At 38.6% G+C, this 15,045-nt stretch overlaps 1 protein-coding gene across 1 annotated transcript in view; it reads left to right on the top strand.

The window, feature by feature from the left end:
• Positions 1-15,045, top strand: part of LOC140733526 (peptidyl-prolyl cis-trans isomerase FKBP1B-like) — a 36,192-nt gene that overhangs the window by 18,216 nt on the left and 2,931 nt on the right. The window contains exons 3-4 of the mRNA XM_073056973.1: positions 8,720-8,832; positions 9,286-9,444. Coding sequence (XP_072913074.1) covers positions 8,720-8,832; positions 9,286-9,414 — 242 coding nt within the window. The 3' untranslated portion in view covers positions 9,415-9,444. The remainder of the gene's footprint in view (positions 1-8,719; positions 8,833-9,285; positions 9,445-15,045) is intronic.

The raw sequence follows: 15,045 nt of genomic DNA, 5'->3' as shown, positions 1-15,045 counted from the left end.
AGCCATTTTAAAATGTTCCATTCTTAATATTTACTCTAGAACTTGAAGATTGATTGTTGGCCATTAAAATTCATCATTATTTAAAATTCCACTTACGTTGATGTCTTTTTCAATTTTAGTTGAATTTACTGTGCATAAATGTAAACTACCCATCTTTAAAAACTTTAGTGTTCGGCACAATTAGCTAATAGCAAGTCATCACGTGGACAGAATTTTTAGTGTCTACCTACTATATATAATCAGATTTTTCTGTAGTAATTGCATGTAAATAATATTAATGCTATTTAAATTGTCATTATTTGACAAAGTTACTTAACTATATCTTGTGCCACACAATAAATAAATCGTCATTGATTTCTTGCACAATAAGATGTGTAAAGGATATACTGGGTATTTTAAGAAGTAACATCATGTAATCACACTCTGCTGCTTCTTTGTATGCCATTTCAGATTTTTAGCTGGACAGTAGGAATGTTGATTTGTTGAGAAATATTTATTTGTTACTTAAACCAGAAGGAGGTAGTAAATCAATAAAGGCTGATACCTGTGACATCTTCCTAACTTCATATTTAAAAAAATATTGTGCTCTCACATCTGGCTAGCAGACCACCATTAAGTTGGAGAGCAAATTTTTGTTGCTTAATGAGTAATACTGGAGTGGATGAAGATTTTGTACATCATAATCTAGAATTTCTGCATCCTGCATGTATTCTCCAGAGGATGGATCAATTGAGAATCATAATGAAGTGGAGAACAGATGACTGACTACTGCAGATAGTAGGCTTCCTCTTTTTAGATAAACCACAATGTTACAACCATTGGGAAAACATCAACGAACTGGATCTCTTTCTGTCGTGAACAGAGAAAACTGAGAAATGACTGAAGAGGTCTTTTTTGAAAGAAAAGTGAAGGTTGGCAATTGAGTATTCACTGAGGATACTTCCATTTCTTGTTCTATGCAAAAGAAGATGCATAGAAGATGAATGAGCAACCAGCTACAGAAGAACAGTTTGCTGTTACATGAGCAATGTGTAATCTTTTTTCTTTATTTTTTTCTTAAATGGTCTGTTCTAAATTTAGTAGCTAAAAGCTTATTAATTGTTTATAAAGGTAATTACAAGGACCAATTATGTGTGTTTCTGAGGTAAATTCTAAAGCCAAATATATGTCAGTTTCAAATTAAAGTTCCCCTTCAGCAACCTTGAAGGAATTACATTTTGGAAAGAATCAGAATTTGTTTTTGTTCTGAATTGATTTCTTTGAGTCAGAATTGAAGGGTGAGTAGTAAGTTAAGGGGATGAAAAGCTATTTTCTGAAGAGCATCATGAAATTGCTGGAATAGATAACAAGCATAATCAATGGAATAAAATTCCTGCTGAGAAAGAGATTAAGAATTTAAGAATTATGGAACCCAAAGTTTGAAGCAACAGCCTAAAATGTTATATGCTCAAATAATCATGGTTAATATATGCACATACTGAAGGATAAAGTCGTAGGATGACATCGCAGAGAAATGATTTGTCTGTGTCAACTCAAATAAAAGCTTGTCTATTGGTCTCAGTGCCTTTTCCTTTTCTTCAGAGTCTTATAACTGTACTTAACCAATTTATTTGAAAGTTATTTTTGGATTTGCTGCTCCATTCTTTAGGGTTGACTGTAACATGTTGTATGAACAATATTTCCTCTTCTGGAACTGTTTTCCGTTTGATATTAGAAGACCCTGTTGCAGTTCTTATTTAGTTAAAATATTTTATTTTGTATCATAGTTAATACTGAATGGAAATGGGCTCTTCAGTGCTTTAAAAGTAGCGACCATTTTGAAACGTATCAAACTCTTCCCCATAATCTCACGAACACCCGCTTTTCCCCAATCTCAAAATGGTGAGATTTATATACATACTACAATGGAATGAGGACAACTTGCAGACTGCACTGGTGGTCAGGATTGAGCCCAGTTCACTCGCTGTGAGGAGGCAGCTCTGCGAGCTGCAACAATGTACCAATAAATATCTACCATTTTCCTAAATAGTTAAGGTTAATTAAGTCTTGCATATTAATTTTTTTCATATAACGAAGGTAATGAGTAGTTTATTTTAAATAAAAGTTGATGTGCCATTGACCAAATGCAGTGCAAAACAAAACTTGCATAATATTTATATTAACTAAAAGATACCAGGAACTCCTCTCAGGATTGAATCTGTGTTCCAACCAATGTCCAGCTGCACAAAAGTGTTAACATTGATACTAATTTTGTAAGTTCTATTTCTTCACCCCTCAATCAGAAAAGTCTTCCACATAAGGCTAACCATTCCACAGAGCTGCTTTAAATTATTATTATTATCCAACTATTTAATTCTGGCTAAGTTCACAGAAGCAGATTTTCCAGATATCACAGTGCACATGGATTTGTATTGCAGATGATATAAATGTAAAGCAATTTAATTAGAGCGGTATTGGTTTGTAAGTATATTTTGACAGACAAGTTTGAGGTAGAAATGTACAACTCCAAGTGAATATTGTTTACTCCTGAGCTTATAAGAACGTGCTTATAAAGAAATGAGCTTATTTTAATAACATTGGCTCTGTGCAGGAAAAGAATATAAAATCAATCAAGTTAAAGTGTAAAGGTATACTTTATTTCATGTTTACCCATCAGCCACACTAGAGAAGAGCTAACCTAGGGAAAATCATAAATGCATTGTCTTTCAAGATATTAGCTTAGTTTGATGGATGCCGTTTGACTCTCCAGTTTGGGATATAATTCCTCCCTCTAGGCACTGAAAGTCCCTCAGTTCTTTTTGTGTTATCTTTGCTTTTATTAAACTTCTCTGATATCCTTGTAGTGAAGACTAAAACTTTTCAAGCAATCATGATTTGAATTTTCAAGATTCAACTTTTTTTTGATTGGTTGTTTTCTGTTGCCTATTTATTTTCATTTGTTCGTTGGTTAATTGCCCTAATGGGCTGAAAACATAGAAGCTTCAGAAGTCTTCTAACCAGGTAAGCACCTGATTAGGAATTGAAGTTTCTGTGTTTTTTTTCTCCATTACTAAATGCATTAAAATAAAATAAGTAATTTGGTTCTAATTTATATTTTATTGCATCATCACTTGATTAAACAGTGAGTGGCATATTTGCAAATTACAAAATTGATCATGTAAATGAGTTCACTGTCCTATAGAAATGAAAATGATTTGGAACAGGACATTGCTAAGTCTCCTAGGCAAATTCATGGGTGGATGGATAGAAATAAGCAGATCTCCACAGATTGGTCTCCAGTTGCACACAGAACCTGGAGAATGAAATGCTTCTGTGTTTGATTTGGGACACCTTAAATGTGTGTTTATGTAGTAATTTGGAGAGTTTATATAATGGAGTTTTGGTCAGGTTCCTCTGAGGAATTATTTAGTTTGATGTATCTTTGACCCAGACCCATTGTTATTCTTCATTTTTTTGTTTATACGAAAGCTGGATTATCTGTGTGTACTCACAATATACTTTTTGCTTCTGGCAATCGCAAATGCCAAATTTGAAAGATGTCAAAACTGTCGGTCCTTGTTACATTTATCGTGTCTTGCAACGCCCTTCTTCAAAAATATAACACACTAGAGAGTGCATGAAAAGTCAATTCTATAGCTTATGTATGACCTCAATAATTTTACTATATTAATATTATATAAAGGAGCTCTGGTATGGGATTTTATGTGAAAGAAATTCCATAACATTTTGGTTTATGCATGTACTGCTATCTCTGGCCATTGTTGTTGGATATTGATAATCCTTGGTTAAGGATTTTTGGGGGAATTTTTGTCCTGTTTATTTATTCTATTGAAAAGACAAGAACCTATGGTTGGTAAATTGTTATTCATAATGTGTTAATTTTTGTCTGCTAACTCAGCAAGTTGGGCAGCATCTATGAAGGCAAAAGGGTAGCCAATGTTCGCAGACACGACCTTGCATCAGAAATGAGAGGGTAAAGGAAGTCACCTGGAGTATAAAAAGAGGAAGGGGTAAGATAGAATGACAGGTGGAGGGATATGGGGTAGGGGAAAGGGAAGTTGAACCTTGGGAAAAGAAATCAAGGTAGATGGGTATGTGGGTGATGGACACTGAGAACCACATTGGGGGTTATGACAGGGTTAATGAGTCTTGGTGGGGGGCAGGGGTGGCAGTGGGAGTGGGAAACGGGAGAATCTGTGAGGAATAATAGCACTGGGAAAGGAATACTGGGATAGGATAACTTGAAGTTGGAAAAAATGATCATGCCAATGGGCTGTAAGTTACTGAGTTGGAATATAAGTTGTATTCTTTTAGTGTTTTGCCTCACCATGGAGTGGAGAAAGCTGAGGACAGATAAGGTGGTCTGGGAAGGGAAGTCATTTCAAAAGTGAACACAACCTACTTTCTCACTTTTGGATGTATTTTATGATAAAATCTTGTGGAAGACAAATGTAAATCATTGTCACTGTAATACTACTAATATAATGTGAAATTTTTAATGGTGCTGAATGAAGTCTTCAAATCTTGTACTGGCAGTCATTACGATAAATTATACAGGAATGAACACAATTAGAACAAATACAGGCAAAGCCATCATAATTTTGCTGTACTGAAACAGTGATTATGCAGGTTTGTGCAAGAACTGAACGGTTAAAGGGATGCAGTTATTCTTGGTGCAGCTTCAGATTTCTGTACTCCTACTGGAAACTAGCTACGATAATATGGTATGGTCCAGATAGTGGTGATCTTCACCTTTGTTGTATAACTTTTGAATAATTGATGTTTAATTTGTTTTTTTCCCCCTCTGGATGCTGTATATTTAATGCTATGTACATGTGCTGTGGCTGCAAGTACGTTTTTCCGTTTCCACTGTGCTTACACGTCCCTGTGCATATGACAACAGACTCAACTGTTGACATTGATTTGATTCCGGGCTAACCAAAGCATTATTCAGGCTCACAATCAAAATCTTCATTCATATGCTGGAAGCCTCAGGCGTTCTGTCTGACACTCATTTGTCTTTAATGCTTGCCTGCTGTCTTGGAATAAGGAGCTTATTTGGATGGCGAGCATCAATTTGTTTGGCATTTGTGTTGGAAACAGGTGAACGTGGTTGGGTGAGGGCCAGTTTGATATTTACCTAGTAAAATTTGTGTATATTTGATTACTTGTATTTTTTTTAGTGAAGCTTCTTTTCCCCAAAAATAAACAAAGCTTCACCAGGATTTTTCAGAACATTGGCAATATCAGTTTTTATACTGATACTGCTATGATTGTGTTGAATAGTGAAGCAGCTGGAAGGGTTGGTTGAATGGTCTAATCCTACCATTACCTTCTGTGCCTCTATGTCTATCTGGACAGTAGGGTGGAGCATGTACTCTCTGGTTTTCATCAGCACTTCTCAGGTTACATACATTGAACTAACCAGTTACCTGCTATTAAAATAATTTGTAAAACTAATTGATTTCGGGCCATATATATTTTGTGTATATATAAGGACCCCATGCACCCCTCATACAATCTCTTCTCCCTCCTGCCATCTGGGAAAAGGCTCCAAAGCATTCGGGCTCTCACGACCAGACTATATAACAGTTTCTTCCCCCCAAGCTATCAGACTGTTCAATACCCGAAGCCTGGACTGACACCTTGCCCTACTGTCCTGTTTATTATTTATTGTAATGTCTGCACTGTTTTTGTGCACTTTATGCAGTCCAGTGTAGGTCTGTAGTCTAGTATAGCTTTCTCTCTTTTTTTTATTACGTAGTTCAGTCTAGTTTTTTGTACTGTGTCATGTAAACCATGGTCCTGAAAAACGTCGTCTCATTTTTACTATGTACTGTACCAGCAGTTATGGTCGAAATGACAATAAAAGTTGACTTGACTTGACTTCTATTGTGGAAGATGTATGTCATCCTTTTCGATGTTACCATTTCAGTGATGTGTTAAATAAACTTTTCAACATTATTACCAAACGATTTAGTCTATACAAAGTTATTACTAATGAATTTACTTTCACTGGTAAAATTGTGCAACCTCTTCACGATGTCATCTATAATTATTTTAAATCAAGCAACATAGGTGACAACAGGGCTTTTGCTTCCAGATGAGTTCCATGCCTTCGGTGCTTGCTTTGAACAGCAAAATGTGGAGGAACCATCACTAACTCCTACAACCTCCAACAGTACTGTGATTTCAGTCTTTGAGGCTGATGTACAAGCAGCCTTCAGGAGGGTAAACCCAAGGAAAGTATCCGGCCCAGATGGGATACATGCCTAAATACAAAAGACCTGGGCTGATCAACTGGCTTGAGTGTTCACTGAGACCTTTAACCCCTAACTTCGGTAGGCTGAGGTACCCACCTGCTTCAAGTAGGTTTCAATTATACCAGTGCTGAAGAAGAATGTGGTAACCTGCCTCAATGACTATCATCCAGTAGGGTTTGCATCCACAGTGATAGTATTTTGAGAGGTTAAAGATGAAACATAGCAGCTCCTGCCTGAGAAGCAACCTGGAACTGCTCCAATTTGCCTCCCGGGGTGGCAGTTGCACAGCTGATACCATCTCATTGGCCCTTCACTCAGCCCTGGAACAACTGGACAGCAAAGGTGCATACATCAGGATGCTCTTTAGCAACTACAGCTTGGTATTCAATACTATCATCCCCTCAAAACTAATCAATAAGCTTCAAGACCTTGGCGTCAATATCTCCTTGTGCAATTGGGTCCTTGATTCCCTCACTTGCAGACTCCAGTCAGCTCAGATTGGTAACAACATCTCCCCCACAATCTCGATCAGCACAGGTTCACCACAAGGCTGTGTGCTTAGCCCTTGCTGTTATGCACTTATGATTTATGATTTATCACTTTGCACTTATGACTGTGAGGCTAAGCACAGCTCCAATGCCATATTTAAGTTTGCTGACAACACCACTGTTGTAGGCTGATGAATCAGAATATAGCAGGGACATTGAAAATTTGGCTGAGTGGCGTCATGACAACAAACGTCAGCAAGACCAAGGAGCTGATTATTAACTGCAGAAGCAGCAAATCAAAGATCCCTGAGCCAGTCATCACTGGCGGAACAGAGCTGGAGAGGGTCAGCACTTTTAAATTCCTCAGAGTTGTCATTTCAGAGGACCTGTCCTCAGCTCGGTTCGTAAGTGCAATTACAAAGAAAGGGTGGAGGCACCTCTACTTAGGAGTTTGCGTAGTTTCAGCATGACATCTAAAACTTTGACAAACTTCTATAGATGTGTAGTGGAGAGTATACTGACTGGCTGTATGACAGCCTGGTACGGAAATACCGTGCCAATGCTCTTGAATGGAAAATCCTACAAAAAGTAGTGGATGTGGCCCCATCTATCATGGTTAAAGCCCTCCCCACCATTGAGCACATCTACACAAAGCGCTGTAGCAGGAAAGCAACATCCACCACCAGTGACACTCCACCCAGGTCATGCTCTCTTCTCACTACTACCATCAGGAAGAAGATACAAGAACCTCAGGACTCAGTCCATCATGTTCAGGAACAGTTATTACCCCTCAACCATCAGGCTCTCGATAACTTCACTTGACCCATATTGTGATGTTCACAGAAGCTATGGAGTCACTTTCAGGGACTCTTAATCTCAAATTCTTGATATTGTTTGTTTGTTTATTTATTATTATTATTATTTCTTTCCTTTTGTATTTGCAGTTTATTGTCTTTTTCACATGATTGAACTCCCAAGCTGATCCAATCTTTCATTGATTCTATTATGGTTATTCTATTATGGATTTATTGAGTATGCCCACAAGAAAATGAATCTCAAGGTTGTATGTGGTGACATGTACTTTGATAATAAATTTTCTGTGAATTTTGGAATTAATTTTGAATTAGTGCATAGATAGAACTAATAATTGTTTTCCCTTTGGACAAAAAGGGGGGGTGAGGGAAGGAATTATTTTTAATTAAATAATTTGAATATTTGATGCAGCTTACTAGCATTGTTCATGAATGAGACTTCAAATATTCTTGACTTATGCCATGATGTCAGGATCATTGAGAACAATAGTTTTATTTTTGTCCTGACTTCTGAGACTTTTCTGTAAAGAAAGAAAAATCAATTCAAACATGAAAACTCCCAGTCTCTATTCTAGCTAAATTAAAATGTTCAGTCTCTTTAGTTACAAATATTTAACATATTTTGAATATTTTATTTTGTGGATTGGTTTACTTTTCAGTAAATTTGTCATCTTGTCCCATTTAGCTAACTTAGTGTACCATAGCATGTGGGCCTGCCTTCCCTACACATTTTCACAAGTGAAAGACCAACCTTGTGTACCAATGAATGACATGAGGTTTCAACTCACCCTGTACATATGATGTATATCCTTGCTTCTGATTAAACTCTCATCCTATTTCATGTAAGAATATAGGATGATATTAAACTAGATTTATGGGGGGAGGAGGGGCAAGGAAGTCTTGAAATCCTGGCAGAACCTAAGTTATGCAAGTGTATGAAATGAAATAGCCTTAAACAGTACAATAAACCGTAATATATTAACCTTTCGTGTAAACCATGCTGATAAAGAAATGCCACTTTTCCAGTATTTTGCCAACAGCAATGGTACAGCGTTTTCTGATCATTTTAATGCATTTAAGGATATTAGGCTTTAATCATTTTTACACGCACTTATGGCTGTCATGATTTCTAAGAAGGGTTATGTGGTATTTACAGGAATGCTCCAGAATGGCAAGAAGTTTGACTCTTCTCGAGACAGAAACAAGCCTTTCAAGTTCAAAATTGGCAAACAGGAAGTGATTAAAGGCTGGGAAGAAGGCATGGCACAGGTATTTTTGGATGATCATAATTTCAGAATTATCTTACTATAAAGGCTGTACAGTAAATATTTTATGGATATTTGGAGTCTTAAGATCATATTAAATACTTGACGTGTCTCTTACTTATTCATTAAAACATTTAAAGATGCATATTTCATTTTAAAGTTGCATCAACACCAAATGTATTTTGGTTTAACTATGTGGGCTGAAAAATCACTAATCAAAGAGCTGAGCTTTGAGGCCAGTACAGTTTAAAAGAAATCCAACTTGATTTAGTCTTTTCAAAAGAGGATGCTGAAGGCATGATGAAATGGAAGAGAGAGTTTGCCAATGGCAAAATAAGAGCATCAAATAAGAACAAACAGCAACATTTTTCTACTATGGAAGTTGCATATTTTACCACATAGGAATAGGGTGTAAGCTGAGGAATTCCACTAATAATCAAAATTGTTTCAATAACAGATGAGCTTGGGGCAAAGGGCAAAACTGACCTGTACCCCTGACATGGCATATGGTGAAACAGGACATCCTGGAGTCATCCCAGGCAATGCCACACTTATCTTTGATGTAGAGCTGCTGAAGTTGGAGTGACAAAGTCCTTAATTGATATTTAATTACAAGGTATGTAATGGTATTAGATTTTTTCATGTAAAATTCAGTGTTGAGTTTGATCTAAAACTTTTAAAGCGCTTCCTTATTGCATGTCCAAGTCACTTTAAACATTTGTCCGAACATTTGTCTGAGAAACAATAGGATCAGTGTTTAAAAAGTACAGCTTTACATAAAGTACATAAATTATTTACAGAGGCTCGATAACTGCTTGGGCAGAGTCTAGATTTTGTAATGGTAATATAATGGGCATAACACTTTGGAACGATGAAGGGGCCAGGAAATGCAATTTCATCTGAATCTCAATCTGAATTTCAATCAAACCAAGATAATTTGGAGAGCAGGATGATGATCAACACCACCATTAGTGTGATTGATTAATTTAGGATGAAGATTCGGTGGCTTGATATTCTATTTCATATATGGAATTTAGTGATTATACTTATGTATACTAGAGTCATAGAGCAATAGAGCATGGATACAAGCCCTAAAGCTCAATCAGTCCATGCCAAACGTGGTCCTGACTGACCATGGTCCCAATCCAGGTCATCCTAATTTCCTGTGTTTAGCCATATCCCTCTAAGTCCAGCCCCTCCGTGTACTGCTTAGATGATACTATTATACCTGGCTCAACCACTTGCTCTGCCAACGTACACCATATACTCACCACCCTTTACATGAAGAAGCTGCCCTCAGTTCAGTTTTGATTCTTTTCCTCTCGCCATAAATTTATGCTCCCTCGTTTTGGACTCTTGTACCCAGGGGAAAAGGCTGTTACCATCCACACCATCTATGCCTCTCATAATTTTAAACTCTTCTTTAAGTTCGCCCTTCATTCTCCTGTACTCCAAGAATAAAGACCTAATCTCCCTATAACTTGACATACTAGCCCTGACAACACCTTGTAAATCTGTACGCTTTCCAGTTTAACCACATCTCTCCTACAATGTACTCTTATGTGAATAATACAGTGATACGAGAAATTTTGTGAACCCTATAGAATTTCCTCTATTTCTGCATAAATACGACCTAAAATATGATCAGATCTTCGTGTATGTCCTCAAACTAGATAAAGAGAACCCAGTTGAATAAATAACACAAAAAATTATACTTGTTCATTCTTTAATAAGAGAAATGATCCACTATTACATGTATTTTATTAGTCAGCTTATCGTAAAGGGACCCTTAGGAGGCAGTGATCATAATATAATTGAATTCATACTGTAAATTGAGAAGGAGAAGCATAAGTCACATGTATCAGTATTGCAATGGGATAAAGGGAATTACAGAGGCATGAGAGAGGAGCTTGCACAGGTGGGTTGGTGGGGGATACTGGCGAGAATGATGGCCAGATAAGATCCCATGGTGTTACAGGAAATAGACTGGCATAGACTGAGATAGAACATAGATGGCTGAAGTTTTTGGGAATAGTTCCCCCCCCCCCCCATTCCTGATGAAGGGTCTCGGCCTGAAACATTGGCTACTCTTTTCTCACAGAATCTGCCTGACCTGCTGAGTTCTTCCAGCGTTGTGTACATATTCTTTGATCCACAGCATCTGCAGTTATATTTTTGTGTTTTGGGAATGTGGTGAACTACATATACCTGTCTGGACATGCCCCCTGGTGACTGCTCCTGTGGCTCCTCCAACAGACCCCAGTATAAAGGCGATTGAGGCCTGAGCCTGGCCTCTCAGTCTCCAGGATGTAGTATGAAGGTCAACCACTGCTTGTTCCTTCTTCCAGTCAATAAAAGCCGATATCTCACCTTTACGTCTCAGAGAGAGCTATTGATGGTGCATCAGGGAATAGTTCACAAGGCGCAGGATAGATATGTCCCATGGAAGAAATAGTTCTCAAATGGCAGGGCTATGCAAACGTGGCTAACAAGGGAAGTTGAGGACTGCATAAAAGCCAAGGAAATGACATATAAGGTAGCAAAAGTGAGTGGGAAGTTGAATGATTGGAAAGCTTTTAAAATCCAACAAAGGCAACTAAAAAGTCTACAAGAAAGGAAAAGATCAGATGTGACAGCAAACTGGCTGATAATAGCAGGATACTATTTTTTTCAGTTGTATAAAGAATAAAAGGGAGGTGAGACTTCATAATGGACCACTGAAAAATAGTCACCTGGACCAGATGGACTACATCCCAAAGTCCTGAAAGAGGTTGCTGAAGAGATAACAGATGTATTGTTCATGATCTTTCAAGAATCACTTGATTCTGGCATGGTCAAGGAGGACTGGAAAATTGCAAATGGTACTCCAGTTTTTAAGAAAGGAAAAAGGCAAAGAGAGGAAATTATAAGCCAGTTAACCTAGCCTCGGAGGTTGGGAAAGTGTTGGAGTCCATTATTGAGGTTTTGGGGTACTTGGTGACTAATGATAAAATAAGTCGACGTCATCGTGGTTTCTGTAAAGGGAACTTTTGCCTGACAAATCTGTTAGAATTCTTCAAGGATGGACAAAGGAGAGTCAAAGGAGTGTCATTTACTTAGATTTCCAGAAGGCATTTGTTAAGGTGCCTCACAAGAGACTGCTTAACAAGATAAAATCCTATGTTGTTACAGGAAATATACTGGCATGGAATGAGGAATGGCTGGCAGGCAGGAAGCAATGAATGAGAATACAGGGGGCCTTTTAAACCATAAGACATAGGAGCAGAATTAGGCCATTCAGCCCATTGAGTCTGGCCCACCATTCCATCATGGCTGATCCTGGATTCTCCTCAACCCCATATACCTGCTTCTAGCCATATCCTTTGATGTCCTGACTGATGAGGAAACTATCAACTGCCGCCTTAAATATACCCATAGACTTGACCTCCACTGCAGTCTGTGGCAGAGCGTTTCACAGATTCACTACTCTTTTTTTTTAAAAAAGAAAAGCTTATAAAATGTTAAGAGAGCTAGGTAATGTTAGAGATCTAGAAGATTATAAAGCTAATAGGAAGGAGCTTAAGAAGGAAATTAGGAGAGCTAGAAGGGGCCATGAGAAGGCCTTGGCGGGCAGGATTAAGGAAAACCCCAAGGCATTCTACAAGTATGTGAAGAGCAAGTGGATAAGACATGAAAGAATAGGAGCTATCAAGTGTGACAGTGGGAAAGTGTGTATGGAACCAGAGGAAATAGCAGAGGTACTTAATGAATACTTCAGTATTCACTATGGAAAAGGATCATGGTGATTGTAGTGATGACTTTCAACAGACTGAAAAGCTTGAGCATGTAGATATTAAGAAAGAGTAGGTGCTGGAGCTTTTGGAAAGCATCAAGTCACTGGGACTGGATGAGATGTACTCCAGGCTACTGTGGGAGATGAGGGAGGAGATTGCTGAGCCTCTGGCAATGATCTTTGTGGGACGGGAGAGGTTCCAGAGGATTGGAAGTTGCAGATGTTGTTCCTTTATTCAAGAAAGGGAGTAGATATAGCCCAGGAAGTTATAGACCAGTGAGTGTTACCTCAGTGGTTGGTAAGTTGATGGAGAAGATCCTGAGAGGCAGGAATTATGAACATTTGGGAAGGTATAATATGATTAGGAGTAGTCAGCTTGGCTTTGTCAAGGGCAGGTTGTGCCTTACGAGCCTGATTGAATTTTTTGAGGATGTGACTAAACACATTGATGGAGGAAGAGCAGTAGATGTAGTGTATATGGATTTCAGCAAGGCATTTGATAAGGTACCCCATGCAAGGCTTATTGAGAAAGTAAAGAGGCATGAGATCCAAGGGGACATTGCTTTGTGGATCCAGAACTGGCTTGCCACAGAAGACAAAGAGTGGTTATAGACGGGTCATATTCTGCATGGAGGTTGGTGACCTCAGGGATCTGTTCTGGGACCCTTACTCTTTGTGATTTTTATAAATGACTTGGATGAGGAAGTGGAGGGATGAGTTAGTAAGTTTACTGATGACACAAAGGTTAGATGTGTTGTGGTTAGTGTGGAGGGCTGTCAGAGGCTACAGTGGGACATTGATAGGATGCAAAACTAGGCTGAGAAGTGGCAGGTGGAATTCAACCCAGATAAGTGTGAAATGGTTCGTTTTGGTAGGTCAATTATGATGGCAGAATATAGTATTAATGGTAAAACTCTTGGCAGTGTGGAGGATCAAAGGGATCTTGGGGTCGGAGTCAATAGGACGCTCAAAGCAGCTGCGCGGGTTGACTCTGTGATTGAAAAGGCATATGATGTATTGGCCTTCATTAATCGTGGAATTCAATTTAGGTGCTGAGAGGTAATGTTGCAGCTATATAGGACCCTGGTCAGACCCCACTTGGAGTACTGTGCTCATTTCTGGTTGCCTCACTACAGGAAGGATATGGAAGCCATAGAAAGGGTGTAGAGGAGATTTACAAGAATGTTGCCTGGATTGGGGAACATGCCTTATGAGAATCGGTTGAGTGAACTCGGCCTTTTCTCCTTGGAGCAACGGAGGATGAGAGGTGACCTGATAGATGTGTATAAGATGTTGAGAGGCATTGATCGTGTGGATCGTCAGAGGCTTTTTCCCAGGGCTGAAATGGTTGCCACAAGAGGACACAGATTTAAGGTGTTGGGGAATAGGTACAGAGATGTCAGGGGTAAGTTTTTTACTCAGAGAGTGGTGAGTGCATGGAATGGGCTCCCAGCAACAATGGTGGAGGCGGATGTGATAGGGTCTTTTAAGAGACTCTTGGATAGGTACATGGAGCTTAGTTAAACAGAGGGCTATAGGTAAGCCTAGTAATTTCTAAGGTAGGGACATGTTCAGCACAACTTGGTGGGCCAAAGAGCCTGTATTGTGCTGTAGGTTTCCTATGTTTTCTATGTTCTGTTTTCTAAAAAAAATGCTTCCTTGCCTCTGTTCTAAAAGGTCGCCCTACAATTTTGAGGCAGTGCCCTATAGTTCTGAATGCCCCCATCATAGGAAACATCCTCTCCACATCCATCCTATCTAGTCCTTTCAACGTTCGGTAGGTTTCAATGAGATCCCCACACATTCTTCTAAATTCCAGTGAGTACAGGCCCAAAGCTGTCAAACGCTCCTCATATGCTAACCCTTTTATTCCCGGGATCATCCTCATGAATCACCTCAGGACTCTCTCACATCTTTTCTGAGATATAGGGCCCAAAACTGTTGTCAATACTGAATAGTCTTGTAAAGACTCAGCATTATCTCCTTGCTCCTTTTCTGGCAGGCTGCCAGTGACTAGTGGTGTTCCTCATAGGTCAATATTGGGACCACTACTTTTCACATTGTTTGTCAATAAGTTAGATAGTGGAATTGATGGCTTTGTGGCAAAGTTTGCAGATGACACGAAGATAGGTGGAGGGGTAGGTAGTGCTGAGGAAGCAATTCGATTGCTGTAGAACTTAAGACAGATTGTAAGAATGGGTAAAAAAGTGGCAGATGGAATACAGTGTTGGGAAAGGTATGATAATGCATTTTGGTAAAGGGAATAATAGTCCAGGCTATTATCTAAATGGGGCAAAAATTCAAAATGTCAGAGGTGAAAAGGGACTTAGGAGTCCTCATGTAAGACTCCCAGAAGGTTAATTCATAAGTTGAGTCAGCGTTAAAGAAGGCAAATGCAATATTGGAATTTATTTCAAGGAGAATTTAAAAATAAGGAGATAATGC

Source organism: Hemitrygon akajei, chromosome 9 (assembly GCF_048418815.1).
Source record: "Hemitrygon akajei chromosome 9, sHemAka1.3, whole genome shotgun sequence".
NCBI lineage: Eukaryota > Metazoa > Chordata > Chondrichthyes > Myliobatiformes > Dasyatidae > Hemitrygon > Hemitrygon akajei.
This window is presented reverse-complemented; position numbering and strand designations above follow the sequence as displayed.